Below are 12,694 nucleotides of genomic sequence, written 5' to 3' on the forward strand. Positions count from 1 at the left end.
TTGTCCATCAGCTATGTAGTTAACTTTAAACATTTGTATGTATGAAGAAAGCATAAAACAAGGAATTTATGATATTATTAGTCATATTTGATTGACTAATATTTGACAATAATTTAACAAGAAAAAGTGACGTTAAGGTACTTTTCCTGCTCCCTTTAGTGTTTAGATATTTTGAGTTAGAATATTTTTTATTAACCTACTTCCATGTCCAGTGTGTGCAGGTGATTAATTTTACAGTGTAAATCCTCTGACCTCTTAAATCAGCAGGTCCAACCGAAGAATGTCCTTTTTGTGCATTAAGTGGCCTGGAGCAAAAGGCCCTGCCAGGGTTTTTGAGGTCATGCATAATGTCCACAGACATAATATTGATACAACATACTTTAAACACACTTTGGGATTTGTGGGCAGAATTCAAAAAGGCAATAGCCAAAAACTTTCCCTAAGGGTGAAGTCAATAGTGGTCGAATAAAAGCTGGGTAACATACAGTGAAAGTTTTCCCTCCTCGGCATCCCTACTACTGGATTCGCGTGCATTGCAGCCTTGTCTTCCTGGTCGTGCAGGACGGCTTATCGGTTCCGGTGGCGTGATGCCCTTTGCCTTCCTGCACACCGTTCACACCCTGAGGTCGCAGCTAAAGTGGCGTGCTTCCTCCGAAAAAGGGAGCCCTCAGTGTGGGGATATACGTGCACGAGCGCGTATTTAAGTGTGTGTGCCGTGTGGGTGGGGTATGTGTATGGTAAATGAACGTTGCGGGGGATGCTGGTTCACAGAGGGCACAAGGCAAAGCAAGCAGATGGTGACCTTTTGGAGTAAATTACCATGAACCCTATGACTCTCTCTTCTCCATTAGCCCCTCTTTTGGCACGCACACATACATCAAAGAAACAAAAACTGTGTCGTGTTGCTGTTAGTTTGTTTAGCTGTAGAACTGGAGGCTGCCTGTCTCTACACATCCCAGTGAAATAGCCTAATGTCGGCCGGCTTTCCAAAGTACAACCACTAAAGTAGGCCAACTCCAACCCCGAGCTATCTCTCCTTCTGACTCTGTCACACATTTTACACTGTGTGGGTGTGAGCGTGATTTCGGGCTCGGGCGTGAACAGCTGTAGTAGTCGTGACTGCGTGCACATCATCGGCGGCGCGCTTCGGCTTCACGTCAGGAGGCATCGTTTCAGCACCAAGGCCAGGGCTCGCGGCTAGAACAATAGGCGGCTCCGCGCACAGTGTCGCCTAGGGAATGTCTACAAAGTCTCATTTGCAAACAGATTCGTACAAGCAACATAGTTGTCCGTAAAATGTTTAAAAATGTTGCATAGCTCTCTCTAACAGCAGCAATTAGCTGTAGTGGTGAATACGCGAGTTGATGCCAGTTTAAGTATTTTCTACGTCGAGTTAAACGAACACAGTTGTTGACGGTCCCTGCGAGTTACGTCACAAGCTAGCACCCGCTCTGATGAGAGGAGGGGGAGGGAGAGAAAGAGAGTAGAGGAGATACCGGTGTACGACGTGAAAAGCCATCCAGCCGTTGGACGGATGAGACGTTAGGAGAAATTAGGAAACAGTGAGAATAGCAAGAAATAGCAGTTACTGTTTACTGGGGAACTGATACGGCAAGGCTGGAAACGGCGGATAGAAGAGAGACGAACTAGTTTAAGCAGTTCAAGGAAACTGGTTAGCTAGTTATCACTTTGTAATTATATAGAAATTAAGACTGGGCTTCGCGAAAGTGAAAACTACCAAGCTAGCTCGGTTCATTTGAGAGTCCAGAGGTTGGGGGAATTTCAGCGGGACTCGGTGACAAGCTGTGAATTAGACTCACCTGCTAGAGGGACCGCAACCTCCGGACTTCCAGAGCAGCTACACGGGGGGAATTTTTGAAAACACAGCCGAGCCTGTAGTACCTCAGCTCCGAAGAAGAAGAGGAGGAGGAGGAGGAGAGGGAGAGCACGGCAGGCACAAAGAGCGGAGAGCATCCAGAGAGGGGAGGAAGGAGGACGGGACAACAACGGGGACCCAGCATCCTCTTTAATTTCACAACCACACAAGGAAACTATCTGCCCGTACACATCATCTGAAAAACGGTAAGGACGTGACTAAATGAAGCATGTGCATTTTTACTGTGTTGTTTTGTTCTGGTGCGTGCGTTCATGTGTGCGCGCGCGCGTGTGTATATGTGTATGTGTACATTGAGGGGGGATCGGACAAAGAGCGAGGGAGCCCCATGACATCCGTGTGTATGCTGTAACCTACAGCTGGCTAAACAAAGAACCCGCTCTATTGCAATGATTTACCCCCAATCACGCTGTTTCTTCTCCTTTCTGTGTGTAGGGATCCTGAACGCTGTTTATCCACCAAAAGGTAATACATGCCTGTAGATATTTTGGATTTATTTATATTTAATTAGAGAGGAATAAAAGTCCCATGATTGTTTTTGGATTGGCTAATTAACATTTGCATAATTGTTTCAGCAGAAGCTACTGGAGCCTTTTGTCACCATGCTTGACAATAAATACTCATACTCTGAACCTTTATAGTTTTACATATTTTAGGCACATAGAAATTATAACAAAATTACACATTTTGCAAAAAATGCACCTAGTATTTTTTAAAAAATGTTGATTATTTAATTTTGATATAACATTACATGGAGAAACATAGTATTCTAAATGCAATACATGTCAGGTCTAAATTAATGCCTTTTTTCTGAATACTATTAATTATGTCATGATACCGTTAGGGTATTAAAATATTATAGTGTTGTGTTAGAAATGGAAAAGTTGCTGTTTCAAGCTGCTACTAATATTTTAGGGCTGCTATTTTCACTGTTATTATTGTCGACCTCTCGGGCCGTCACCACTCATCCAGCATTGTTTGCTCCTCTTCAGGGATACCTGCTCCTGATCTGTCTGCCCCTCGGCCCCTGCAGTATCCAGTCATCCTCTCCACACTGTCCTGATGAAGGAGGCCGACGCCATCAAGCTGTTTGTGGGACAGATTCCCCGGAATCTGGAAGAGAAGGACCTCAAGCCAATCTTCGAGCAGTTTGGCAAAATCTATGAGCTAACTGTGATTAAGGACAAATACACTGGCATGCACAAAGGTAGGTCTTGCCTTTATAACGCAGGATTTACTTGGACAGAAAAGACGACAGATAGCTAGATACACGATAGGCAGACGTGTGACAGTAAGGCAGATAGATGGGAGGATTTTCCAGTGCTGAGTGTCACATGTCACCATGGAAACTGTCACACCTCTTCTTGTCTCCTTCGCCTGTTAACACTATGACGGGAGATCATGAAGACAGGTGAAGAAACCCAGTGACTACACATGCTGTGACCTAAATATCAAGAGCCAAAATTTAGTAGGAAGACGACTGTATAAAGCTGTGTTGAATCGTTTTGTAATGTACGGTAAAGACGGCAGGGTTGAGAGCCTCCTAATGGTGTTAATGATAAGGTGGCTTTAAACAATGGCCCCCTCTAATAATAGATTGGTAATAAAACTGTGGAAAACACTCACTCTCTTTCTCTCTCTCTCACACACACACAGACCTGGGGTCGTGTGTGTTATGAACAAGATTAGGCTGTATGCTCCAATCAGTGTAATGGGCCTGTAAGCCTGGGTGACACAGGGGAAAGAGTCTGTTGTTTTGAGAATCCCCATGGCCACAATAAGCCCCTCTTAAAAGCAATGAGATGGACCACAAGATGTGTGTGTGTCCGTGTGTGAGTGGGTCATAGATTTTCCTGTATGTCGAGTCATTCTCCGTTCTTCTGACGTACGCTCTGTGTGAATGTTTCCTTTCTAATCGTCAAATCTTCTCTTCTTTACTCTGGATCTCCATTAGAGTGTCTGGATGCTAACCTGCTGCTAATCTTGTTGTCTTAGTGCTGGTGACAGGTGTAGTAAACAGCCCTGGCCAGCCAGCTCTGCTACCTACCCCTCCCTCACACACTCAGACACAGGTACAGCACATAGGTGAAACAGAGGGAGTGTATTTGGAGTGATCGTGAGGCATGCATAGTGGTTGGAGTAGGGCAAGAACCTGACTGTGCCCAGCCTGTGAGGCCTTGTTAGCCCCGCGCACACGTCTGTGGTGCTGTCATGTGTGCTGACTCGTGCCGTGACGTTCTGAAATGTGCCGTGCCGTGGAGTGTCCTTCTTTGCTCTAGAGTGCATCATCATGATGTTGTCAAGTGTAGTTACACTGCATGATTATATATTTATATTGAATCTCTCTCGCACAGTTTTCCTACAGTGATAATTCAGAATAGTTAAGAGCAAACAGGGGAGGCATCAGAAAAGGAGGTATTTAAATGGTGTGTGACTGTGTGTGTTTTCATAGGGGGTGATACAGAGACAGAGATAGAGAATGACAAATATTAGACCTCCTTGCTGACCTTTTCTACCTTTACTCCTCTCCCCTTTTCTTCTTCCCTTTCCCTGTCTTTCTCTATCTGACAGGATGTGCGTTTCTGACGTACTGTGCGAGGGAGTCGGCGCTAAAAGCCCAGAGCGCTCTTCACGAGCAGAAAACACTACCGGGAGTAAGTGCACACAAACAAAAACACACATGCACGCACATCCCCAGACAGTGCAAACTTATGCAACAATGCACACAAGCTTGCACGTACGCTCATATCACAAGAGCACCATCCCCCCACATACATACACAGGCACTGCCAACAACGCTGTACACACACACAAACACACACGCCCACGCATACGCCAGGATCAGAGTGTGTGTTCTATTGGATGTTCAGCTCCCATTAGTAACACTGTGACATAACTCAGCAGCCAGCAGGCGTCTTGCTGCTAAGGACAAACACTACCTCTCACAGGAGACACATAGGGTACTCCGCCAGCATTATCATCTCCATTTCTCTGTCTTTCCATCTCTCCGTCAGTCCCCTCTCCTGTTACCCTCTGGTGATAGCTCCTGCCTGGAGAGAGAGTGTGTAATTAATGTAGCCGTTCCCCTTTGTCTCATCCTAGTCTCCCTCAGTCTCTCCTGTGAGGGATCGTTTGCTGCGGCTGGGCTCGGGGTAGGACACTGTTCATTATGAATGGGCAGCGTGCAAGATTTGCGTCTGTCTCTTGGGCTGTACCTCTCTGTCGCTTCTACTCTCCTTTTTCTCTCTGACCTGGTTTCCCTTTTACTCAAAATGGGATATTTACCCTAACTCTTCGGAAAATTTTGCATTTTAACCCAGTTTTTTTAATTCACTGCTACCAAACCATGAAAGATTGCTTTAATAGTAAAGATTTTTTTGTTTCAATTGTACAAATTAATAAGTGAGTGCAGTTTTAAGCAGGACCAACAGACCTACGTCAGCTAAAGTGTTTTTCTTTGTTCTTCCTCATTCCTTAAACAGTGAAGTAGGGATGCATGATATTGGACTTATGCTTATATCCATTGTGCTGATTTTTACAAAATAATTTCATTTGATATCAATACCAGTATTTAAAAGTAGTTCAGACATAAAACTTTTGTCCTTAAAACATAATATAAAGTGTAAGGCAGTGATCATGAACTGGCGGATCATAATCAGGCCTGCCACAGCTTCCCATCCGGCCCCCGGAAGATGATCAAAATCAGAAAATGTGCAGAGAAAAATATGTTGTGGTATTTGGGGTATGTTCATTTAAAAAAATACCTATTCATTTTAAAACAGTGGCTTCATGTTGATCCATTTTACAGAAATTCAACCGTCAGTCATTAGTAGTGAATATGGTGCACGATAAACCCATACTTATTAGTCCGTTTTTGGTTAAAGTTGACATTTTTCACGTCAACTTTCCACTTCAGACACTTTGAAAGTTCAGTTTTTCCTGCCAGAAAACCACAACAATGGATCACTTTCCTGTTCGATTTTCCCCCAACCACAAAACAGTATTTTAGCATCAAACCCAGTCATGGACAACATGCCAGCCCCAGAAATATAAAGCCAAAATATCGCAATTGGGACTTAAATCATTGCCAAAGGCGAAACATTATTTGCATTTTTTAAGAAAAAAAAGGATGACAAAAAAATGTTAATTGGACCAAAATATTTTATATTGGCTTTTCGGAGGCCCAGCACCTTTGGCGTCTTCCAAGAGAAAAGCTGGCCCATGTACAAATGTCTTCTGGTGTAAGGAATAATGATGAATAAAGATAAAGATTTCAGCTGACGTAGGTTTGTCGGTCCAGACTAAAAATCCACCAACTTATTTGTTTGTACAGCCAATATTTAAAGCTGATATAGATAGGTTTTTATAGCCAAAATACCAGTTTAAAATATTTTCAGAAATTTTACTGATAATTACATATACATGTTACCCATAATATCAGGTATCTCTACTTTAAAGTGTGTTTCAAGGAATATAATGTGTCATTTTCTTTGTGTTTTAAGGACTTAAAGACCTACAGCTGAACTTTATTTACATGTTAGTACTGTGAGTGATGTCGGTATTAGATAAAATTAGGGCTGACAAGATTAATCACATTAATCATGATTATGGAGGTCAACAATAAGAGTACTAATATAAAAAAATTCTGATTAAACATTGTCACTTCCAACACACTTTGGCTGAGCTACTGCAGAGTCTCCTTGCAGCCACAGTGATGTAAAATAGGTTCACCACTGAAGTCATCTGCACCTTGTGCTATCAAACATTTGCTTTTTGTGGTCCCTTTATTTCCTTTTCAATCCATAACAAGTTCCTTTTTCCATGGTAAGGTTTGTCTTATCTACCTTTAAAAGCAGGTCTGTATCCAAACAGGAAGTCAGTTACCCTTAGTTAAAGACAGTAGAAAATGACAAAATGATAAAAAAAAGATGTGATTTTTTTGCCACTGATTATCAAATTCTGAGATTAATCGTGATTAAAAACTTCAACCATTTGACAGCTCTAGTTTTAATCTACTTTTTCCTATACGCTGCTTTCATACCATGAAAGGACGCTCTGATGATAAATATTTTTTTGTATGAATTATATTTATAACTGACTATACCCTTAGCATCTCCACTTAACATTTCTCTATCTGTTCTTTCTCTGCCGCCCTGTAATGGACAGGGTTTCAGTTCCTCTGCATGCTGGGAGTGTTGATAAGATCTCTGTGAGAAAATGGTTGTTATATAGAGCCTGAAAAGAAGGCTTTGGGGGAGGGGAAATGTTCAGAAACACTCAAACACAAATCCCAGCATACATACATATTGCAATCAGGAGTGCTTTTCCAGTCAGCTCCAGAATGCCTCATACAAACGCAGCATGTTAATAATGACATTAATCCAATTAGAGCCTGCTAAGGAGTCTGACCTTTCCACTGTCTGTGTCTTGTTCCTCTTTCCTGTGCTGCCCTTTGTCCTTTGGCACATCCACCAAACCTCTCAGCTTCCTTCTACTCCATCCCTTCCCTGCTTGTGGCATCAATAACAGGATAGTTTGCAGTGAATAATATAATTGTGATAAATATTCCGGACACTCAGAGGAAACATTTGCAGGGAGGATTCTCGTTAGCGGTACAGATTTGCTTAAGAGCCAGCACACACACAATCAAAGGCACCACTCCCCAGAGGAAGAATAGTGCTGAAACAAGGGTGTGGCGATTGTGTGCTGGCTTTTCAATAAGCTTGTACTCTTAATGAGCAACATTATTGGCTCGGCTCGATTTGAAGTATCTTGCTTTCTGCTTTGTGGCTTATATAGAAGAGATAATGTCTTTTATTCTGCCTGGACATCTTCACAAAGAAGCACCTAGAAGAATAAGAACATGTATAAATGATGAATGACAGTAATGTAGCACTCTAGCACATGACTTTTTTTTAACCCCACATTTGAATTCATACAGAACACAGATATACTGTATGATTTTTGCTCATTTCCTAACATGATCAGGTATTTTAACTACTGCTTGAGTTTGGAAGGTTGATTTTCATGTTTAGAGCTCCGTTAATGAGTTTTTGGCTGGTTATGAACCAGACCAAAATTGATGTTAATGCCTTTTTATGATTTACCAAAGACAACAAGATCACCAACATAAAGAGTTACTGTTTTTTATTGTCGTTATCTTTAATGTCTGAAACATCTGTCTCTTTATTTTTCATGACAAAGAGTCAAAATTAGTGACACAACCACATACATGTGTACAGGAAAAGATCAGCAAAGAGATAGGAAGTACAGCTTTGTCCACAGACATCATAAAAATCAGTACAAACCAAAAGCTTTTGCCTGAAGCTCCAAGCACTGAATCCATATCTAATTTTCAAGAAAAATGTGATATATGGCTGTCGTAATTTTGCAGATGGTTTCTCCAAAAATTCCTTTGCAAAAATGTCTTTTTAGGTTTTAAAACTTTCTACACTTCAATATTTTTTGATGTTACATGTTTTAAAATGATCTTTTCTTTATTATTCATACAAACATGGAGTACAAGGTACATTTAAAAACACATGTGAAAAAGAAACCTGTGAGAGAGAGAAGTAGTAGCCTACAAGTGGCTAATATAAAAACCACAACCAGGACACATATATGATAACATGATAACCACCAGAGCTTCCCATGTTAGAGATTCCATCAAAATAATGAAATTTAGATTAAACACATGCCAGAGAAGTTACAAAAATTGAAACATGAAAATGTTTAGGAACAAATAACTGAAAATGTATAAAGAAGGATAATGTCCCAGTTTATGTTTGACTGAGAATAGTAATAGTAATAGATTGAGTTTATATAGTGGAAGATGAAGAGTTTTAGCTTGAGTCTAATTTGTTCACTGTCATATTTGTTTTTACCAGCAAAAAAATGAAATGAGACTTTGCAACATTTATGACTACTTATGAGTTTGAAACCAAGTAGAGTCATTTGAAAGATCTTGATGTAAGGCTGTAAGTAGAGATGATAAATCTTTAATTGTGACTGAAAGGTTGGAGTCATCTGCTAAAAGCAATGAAAAGTAGGATCTGATACTGAAGCAATGTCTTTAAATGAGGAATAATAAAGGGCTTAATATGGATCCTTGTGAAACACCATATTGGATAATGTTATGTCTGGATTGATGACCATTAAAATTGTCATGTTATTTGTTATTTTAATGATCATTTGTATCAAAAGGTATTAAAACTTTATATTAAAGAAAGCTACAGCTTCTTCAGAAGACACATGCACAGGAAAAAAACGAACCCATTAAAAATACCAAATATCGGACTTACATTTTTGTTGCTTTGGTGTCAAAACAAGTATTAGTATAATTTGATTCCCAAGAACTGAATCAAAGACAAAAAATCTGGTGTAGTGACATCCCTTTAATCTCTCTTGTGTCTCATTAACAATCTGACTCTTTCTCATTTTACTATAATTACTGACAAAGAAAAGCAGCAAAGCCTTTTGTTTGAGAATTGGGACTTGGCAATGGTTCGACATCTTTGCCTGAAAAATTAATAAAACAATTATTTGAGGAACATGGTTGACAAATAATTTGTTTGATTTATCAACTGATGATTAACTGAGAATCTTAAACGTCTAAATAATTCCAGAGCAGGAATTTGATGGCTGTATCTCAGCTTGAAGGCCACTGCATGGTTCAGCACCTCGCCTCTCTGTATCTCCTCAAAAGTTTGGCTCCACTATCACTTTCTTCTACCTGTCTTTACCCTCTCTCTATCCCGTGTGTCTTCTTCCCTTCCTCCCTCTCCCTACTGCCTCTAACCGTCTTTGACAGGATTTGGAAATGACTTCAGACGATTTCTCTCTCCCTCCCGTCACACATCCTTCCATTGTCCCGTTCTTTTCTTTCCAAAAGAATTGCTTTTTCATCTCTCCCTTATTCCTCCTTTTATTTTTTGTCCCCCAACCCTCCAAGCTGTCCCTCTTTTCCATTTTATCTCCTCTTTCCCTTCAAATCCCCTCTGTCCTCTGTTCAACTCCTCCCCCAGTTTCCCTGCACCAGTAGAATATTACAGAATGTTCTCTTCTCTACCCCCCAACCCTGTCATCGCTCACTCTTCTTCCTCTCTAAAATCTCTTCATGGTATCCTTCTTTCATCCCCCTTTTTCCCTTCCTGCTGTCTTATACTCGTTTTTTCCCCTCGCTGCACACTCACGCTTCCTCTTCAGATTCTCATTTCACAGTCATTTATGGTAACCCTTCTTCTAAGTCCTCCTCTCAAACGTCAGTCCTTCTCTTGCGCTCTCACCATCGCCCTCTCCCCCGCCTTTCCCCGTCGCAGTTCCTCTACCCCTCGTCTCATTTCCCCTCCTCTTGATTAGTTGACCCTTTTGACCGTTTCACACCCCCGTCTCCTCCTCCTCCTCCCCTTCACCCCCTTCTTTTCCCGGCTCCACTTGTTAAGCTGCATGATTAGTTTCTCACAAACTCATTTTCATAGTCAGATCCCAAGCTCGTGGTGGGGCAAAGGGTGGGCTGAGGTGCGAGTGTATGCATTTATGCGTGTGTATGTTAGGGCTGCTCTTAATTGCGGCTTCTGCTGGAACGTCAGGCACCTCATACAATTTTAATAGGGCTGTAGCATCACACGCTCATACAGATGTGTGTCTCTAACGACGTCAGTGACAAGTTGAATGCTACAGAGCTCTTCTGCTGCTTCTGTCTGCTGCTCACTGATGGGATTTAACGCTGATTTAACAGTTCCAACCAGCCAGTTGAGGAAAGAAAGGAAGGAGACAACTGCAGAGAAACTATACCTCACTCAATCCCGCCAGCTTCAGCAGGGGCAGTAGACTGTTAGATCGGAAAATGAGGAAAAAAGGGACAGAGGGATTGAGAGATAGAGCGAGAGAGATGAACAGATGGCCTTATCAGAGTGTCCTGTGCCTTGTGTTTAATTTGGACACAGAGAGGGAAAGAGAAGAGCAGAGGGAGCACGAGATGAAGTGAGGGAGAGGAAGAGACTTACATTATATTAGTCACAGAGGCAGAAATTCAACAGCGGAACCACAAGCAAGTCCCACTGTCGCGCGCAGATGTTTTTGTGTATTAGATGTGGCGCAGATTCCCCTCTGGGATGCATCCACATGAAAGAGCTCATGTTTTGCTGCTTCACATCGGTGCTAATTTGCACGAGGAAATTAATTTCTCATTATTTTTTGCATGCAGGGGTTGCACTAAATGGAAATAATGAGGGAAAGATCCTTTGGGATTTAATTTTTGCTGACATAAATGTAATTTGGGGGTTTTATCTAACAAGAAGTATGTATAATTTTGCTAAATAAGTGAACAGGATATGTACAATAAGGCAGCCATAAGCAGTTATGTATGTATTTTATTGAAAGCACCGCTGGCTATTGTTGTGTTTATACAGGGGGTTGTTTGCAGGAGGCTGACAGCATGTGTCCGAGGCCAAAGGTCCTAACTCAGGCTTGAATAAATGCATTCAGGCAAGCTGATTTCAGAGTTTAGAAGGACCTTTAAATGGACTGAACACCCACTGAGTTATTAGACTGCTTTTATGTAGCATAAAACATTTAGTTTGGATATGTCTGTGATAGTTACAATAGCAGTCTTTTTAAATAGTTTACTGTAATAGAGGCCTGTACTGCAATCAGATTGCGGTACAAATCTGCACATGCAAAACAGACATTTACTAAACAGGACTAAATATCTTCTGCAAAACTAACACTGCCTTGTGTACATGAATTTTTGAATAATATTTGTAGTACTTAATCATACATTTAAATATGTAGGGTAGGGATGCATGATATTTGATGAGACGGTTACTGTAGCTGTGTGGTGTTTGGTGTGAAAATGAGTGCCAAAAATAGCACTAGCTGATAATCAAACCTAAAACTTTAGTCTTAGGAAAAAAATACTTTTAAGTTTAAAATTCAGCAAGGGTAGGTATGTAAATATTGTCAGAAATGTTCATATCTGCTGAAATCAGAATCAGATTTACTGGCCAAGTATGCTTACACAACAAAGAGTTTGACTCTGTTCAGCTTTGCTCTCAGTGTGCATAAATTTAACACAAAATACAAAGATAAATAAAACTAAAAAGTATTTTAAAAATTCAGATTTAAATATTTACAAGCTCTTTTAAGGTATTTTTGTCTTGTCCGCAGGCATTGATAGTATGGTCGTGAAATGGCAAAGGTTTCAAGGATGCTGAATGTGATTGAAAGCTAATTTCTGCTGATACCAATAATATTGTGCCTTCATAATCTATCTATCTATGATAAAAGGTTACGTAATACTGTACTGCTCTTAAAAGCACTACATTAATCTTTAGAGCTCCTGTGAGAAGTTTTTGTTAATAATAGAATAGTCTGAAATTGAAACTGATGTCCCTTTATGACCTATAAAATTAAACAAAACTATCAGAGACAAGACCAATTATAGAAATTCTTTTACTGTGGGTAAGTGTCAGATGAGATTATTTGTGAGTTACATGTTGTGTATTTCAAAAATCGAAGGATGAGATTTCTTTTATCAGAAAATACAACCTACGCATGTAAACCACGGCATCAGCAACGAGATAAACCCTGCCACTTTGTCCACAGAGTGTTTTGTACAGAGTTTAAAAAAGTCGTGTTATTCATACTGTCCTTTGTTATATACACATTTACACTTTACATTGAAATAAAATACAAAAATCACAGTTTGGCTGTGCTTATAGTGTAACAAAATACTGCCACATATTAAACAGTTACCCCTGTATTGTGATGGGATTTGAATCATCAAACTTGTCCTGATGC

The 12,694-nt window shown here is 40.6% G+C and overlaps 1 protein-coding gene across 1 annotated transcript in view; it reads left to right on the plus strand.

Annotated features, from left to right (window-relative positions):
- Positions 1-1,514: 1,514 nt before the first annotated feature.
- celf3b (cugbp, Elav-like family member 3b) overlaps positions 1,515-12,694 on the plus strand; it is a 37,749-nt gene continuing 26,569 nt past the window's right edge. Inside the window, exons 1-4 of the mRNA XM_041793952.1 lie at positions 1,515-2,082; positions 2,330-2,359; positions 2,887-3,101; positions 4,466-4,548. Coding sequence (XP_041649886.1) covers positions 2,957-3,101; positions 4,466-4,548 — 228 coding nt within the window. The 5' untranslated portion in view covers positions 1,515-2,082; positions 2,330-2,359; positions 2,887-2,956. The remainder of the gene's footprint in view (positions 2,083-2,329; positions 2,360-2,886; positions 3,102-4,465; positions 4,549-12,694) is intronic.

Source organism: Cheilinus undulatus, linkage group 8 (assembly GCF_018320785.1).
Source record: "Cheilinus undulatus linkage group 8, ASM1832078v1, whole genome shotgun sequence".
Taxonomy (NCBI): Eukaryota; Metazoa; Chordata; class Actinopteri; order Labriformes; family Labridae; genus Cheilinus; species Cheilinus undulatus.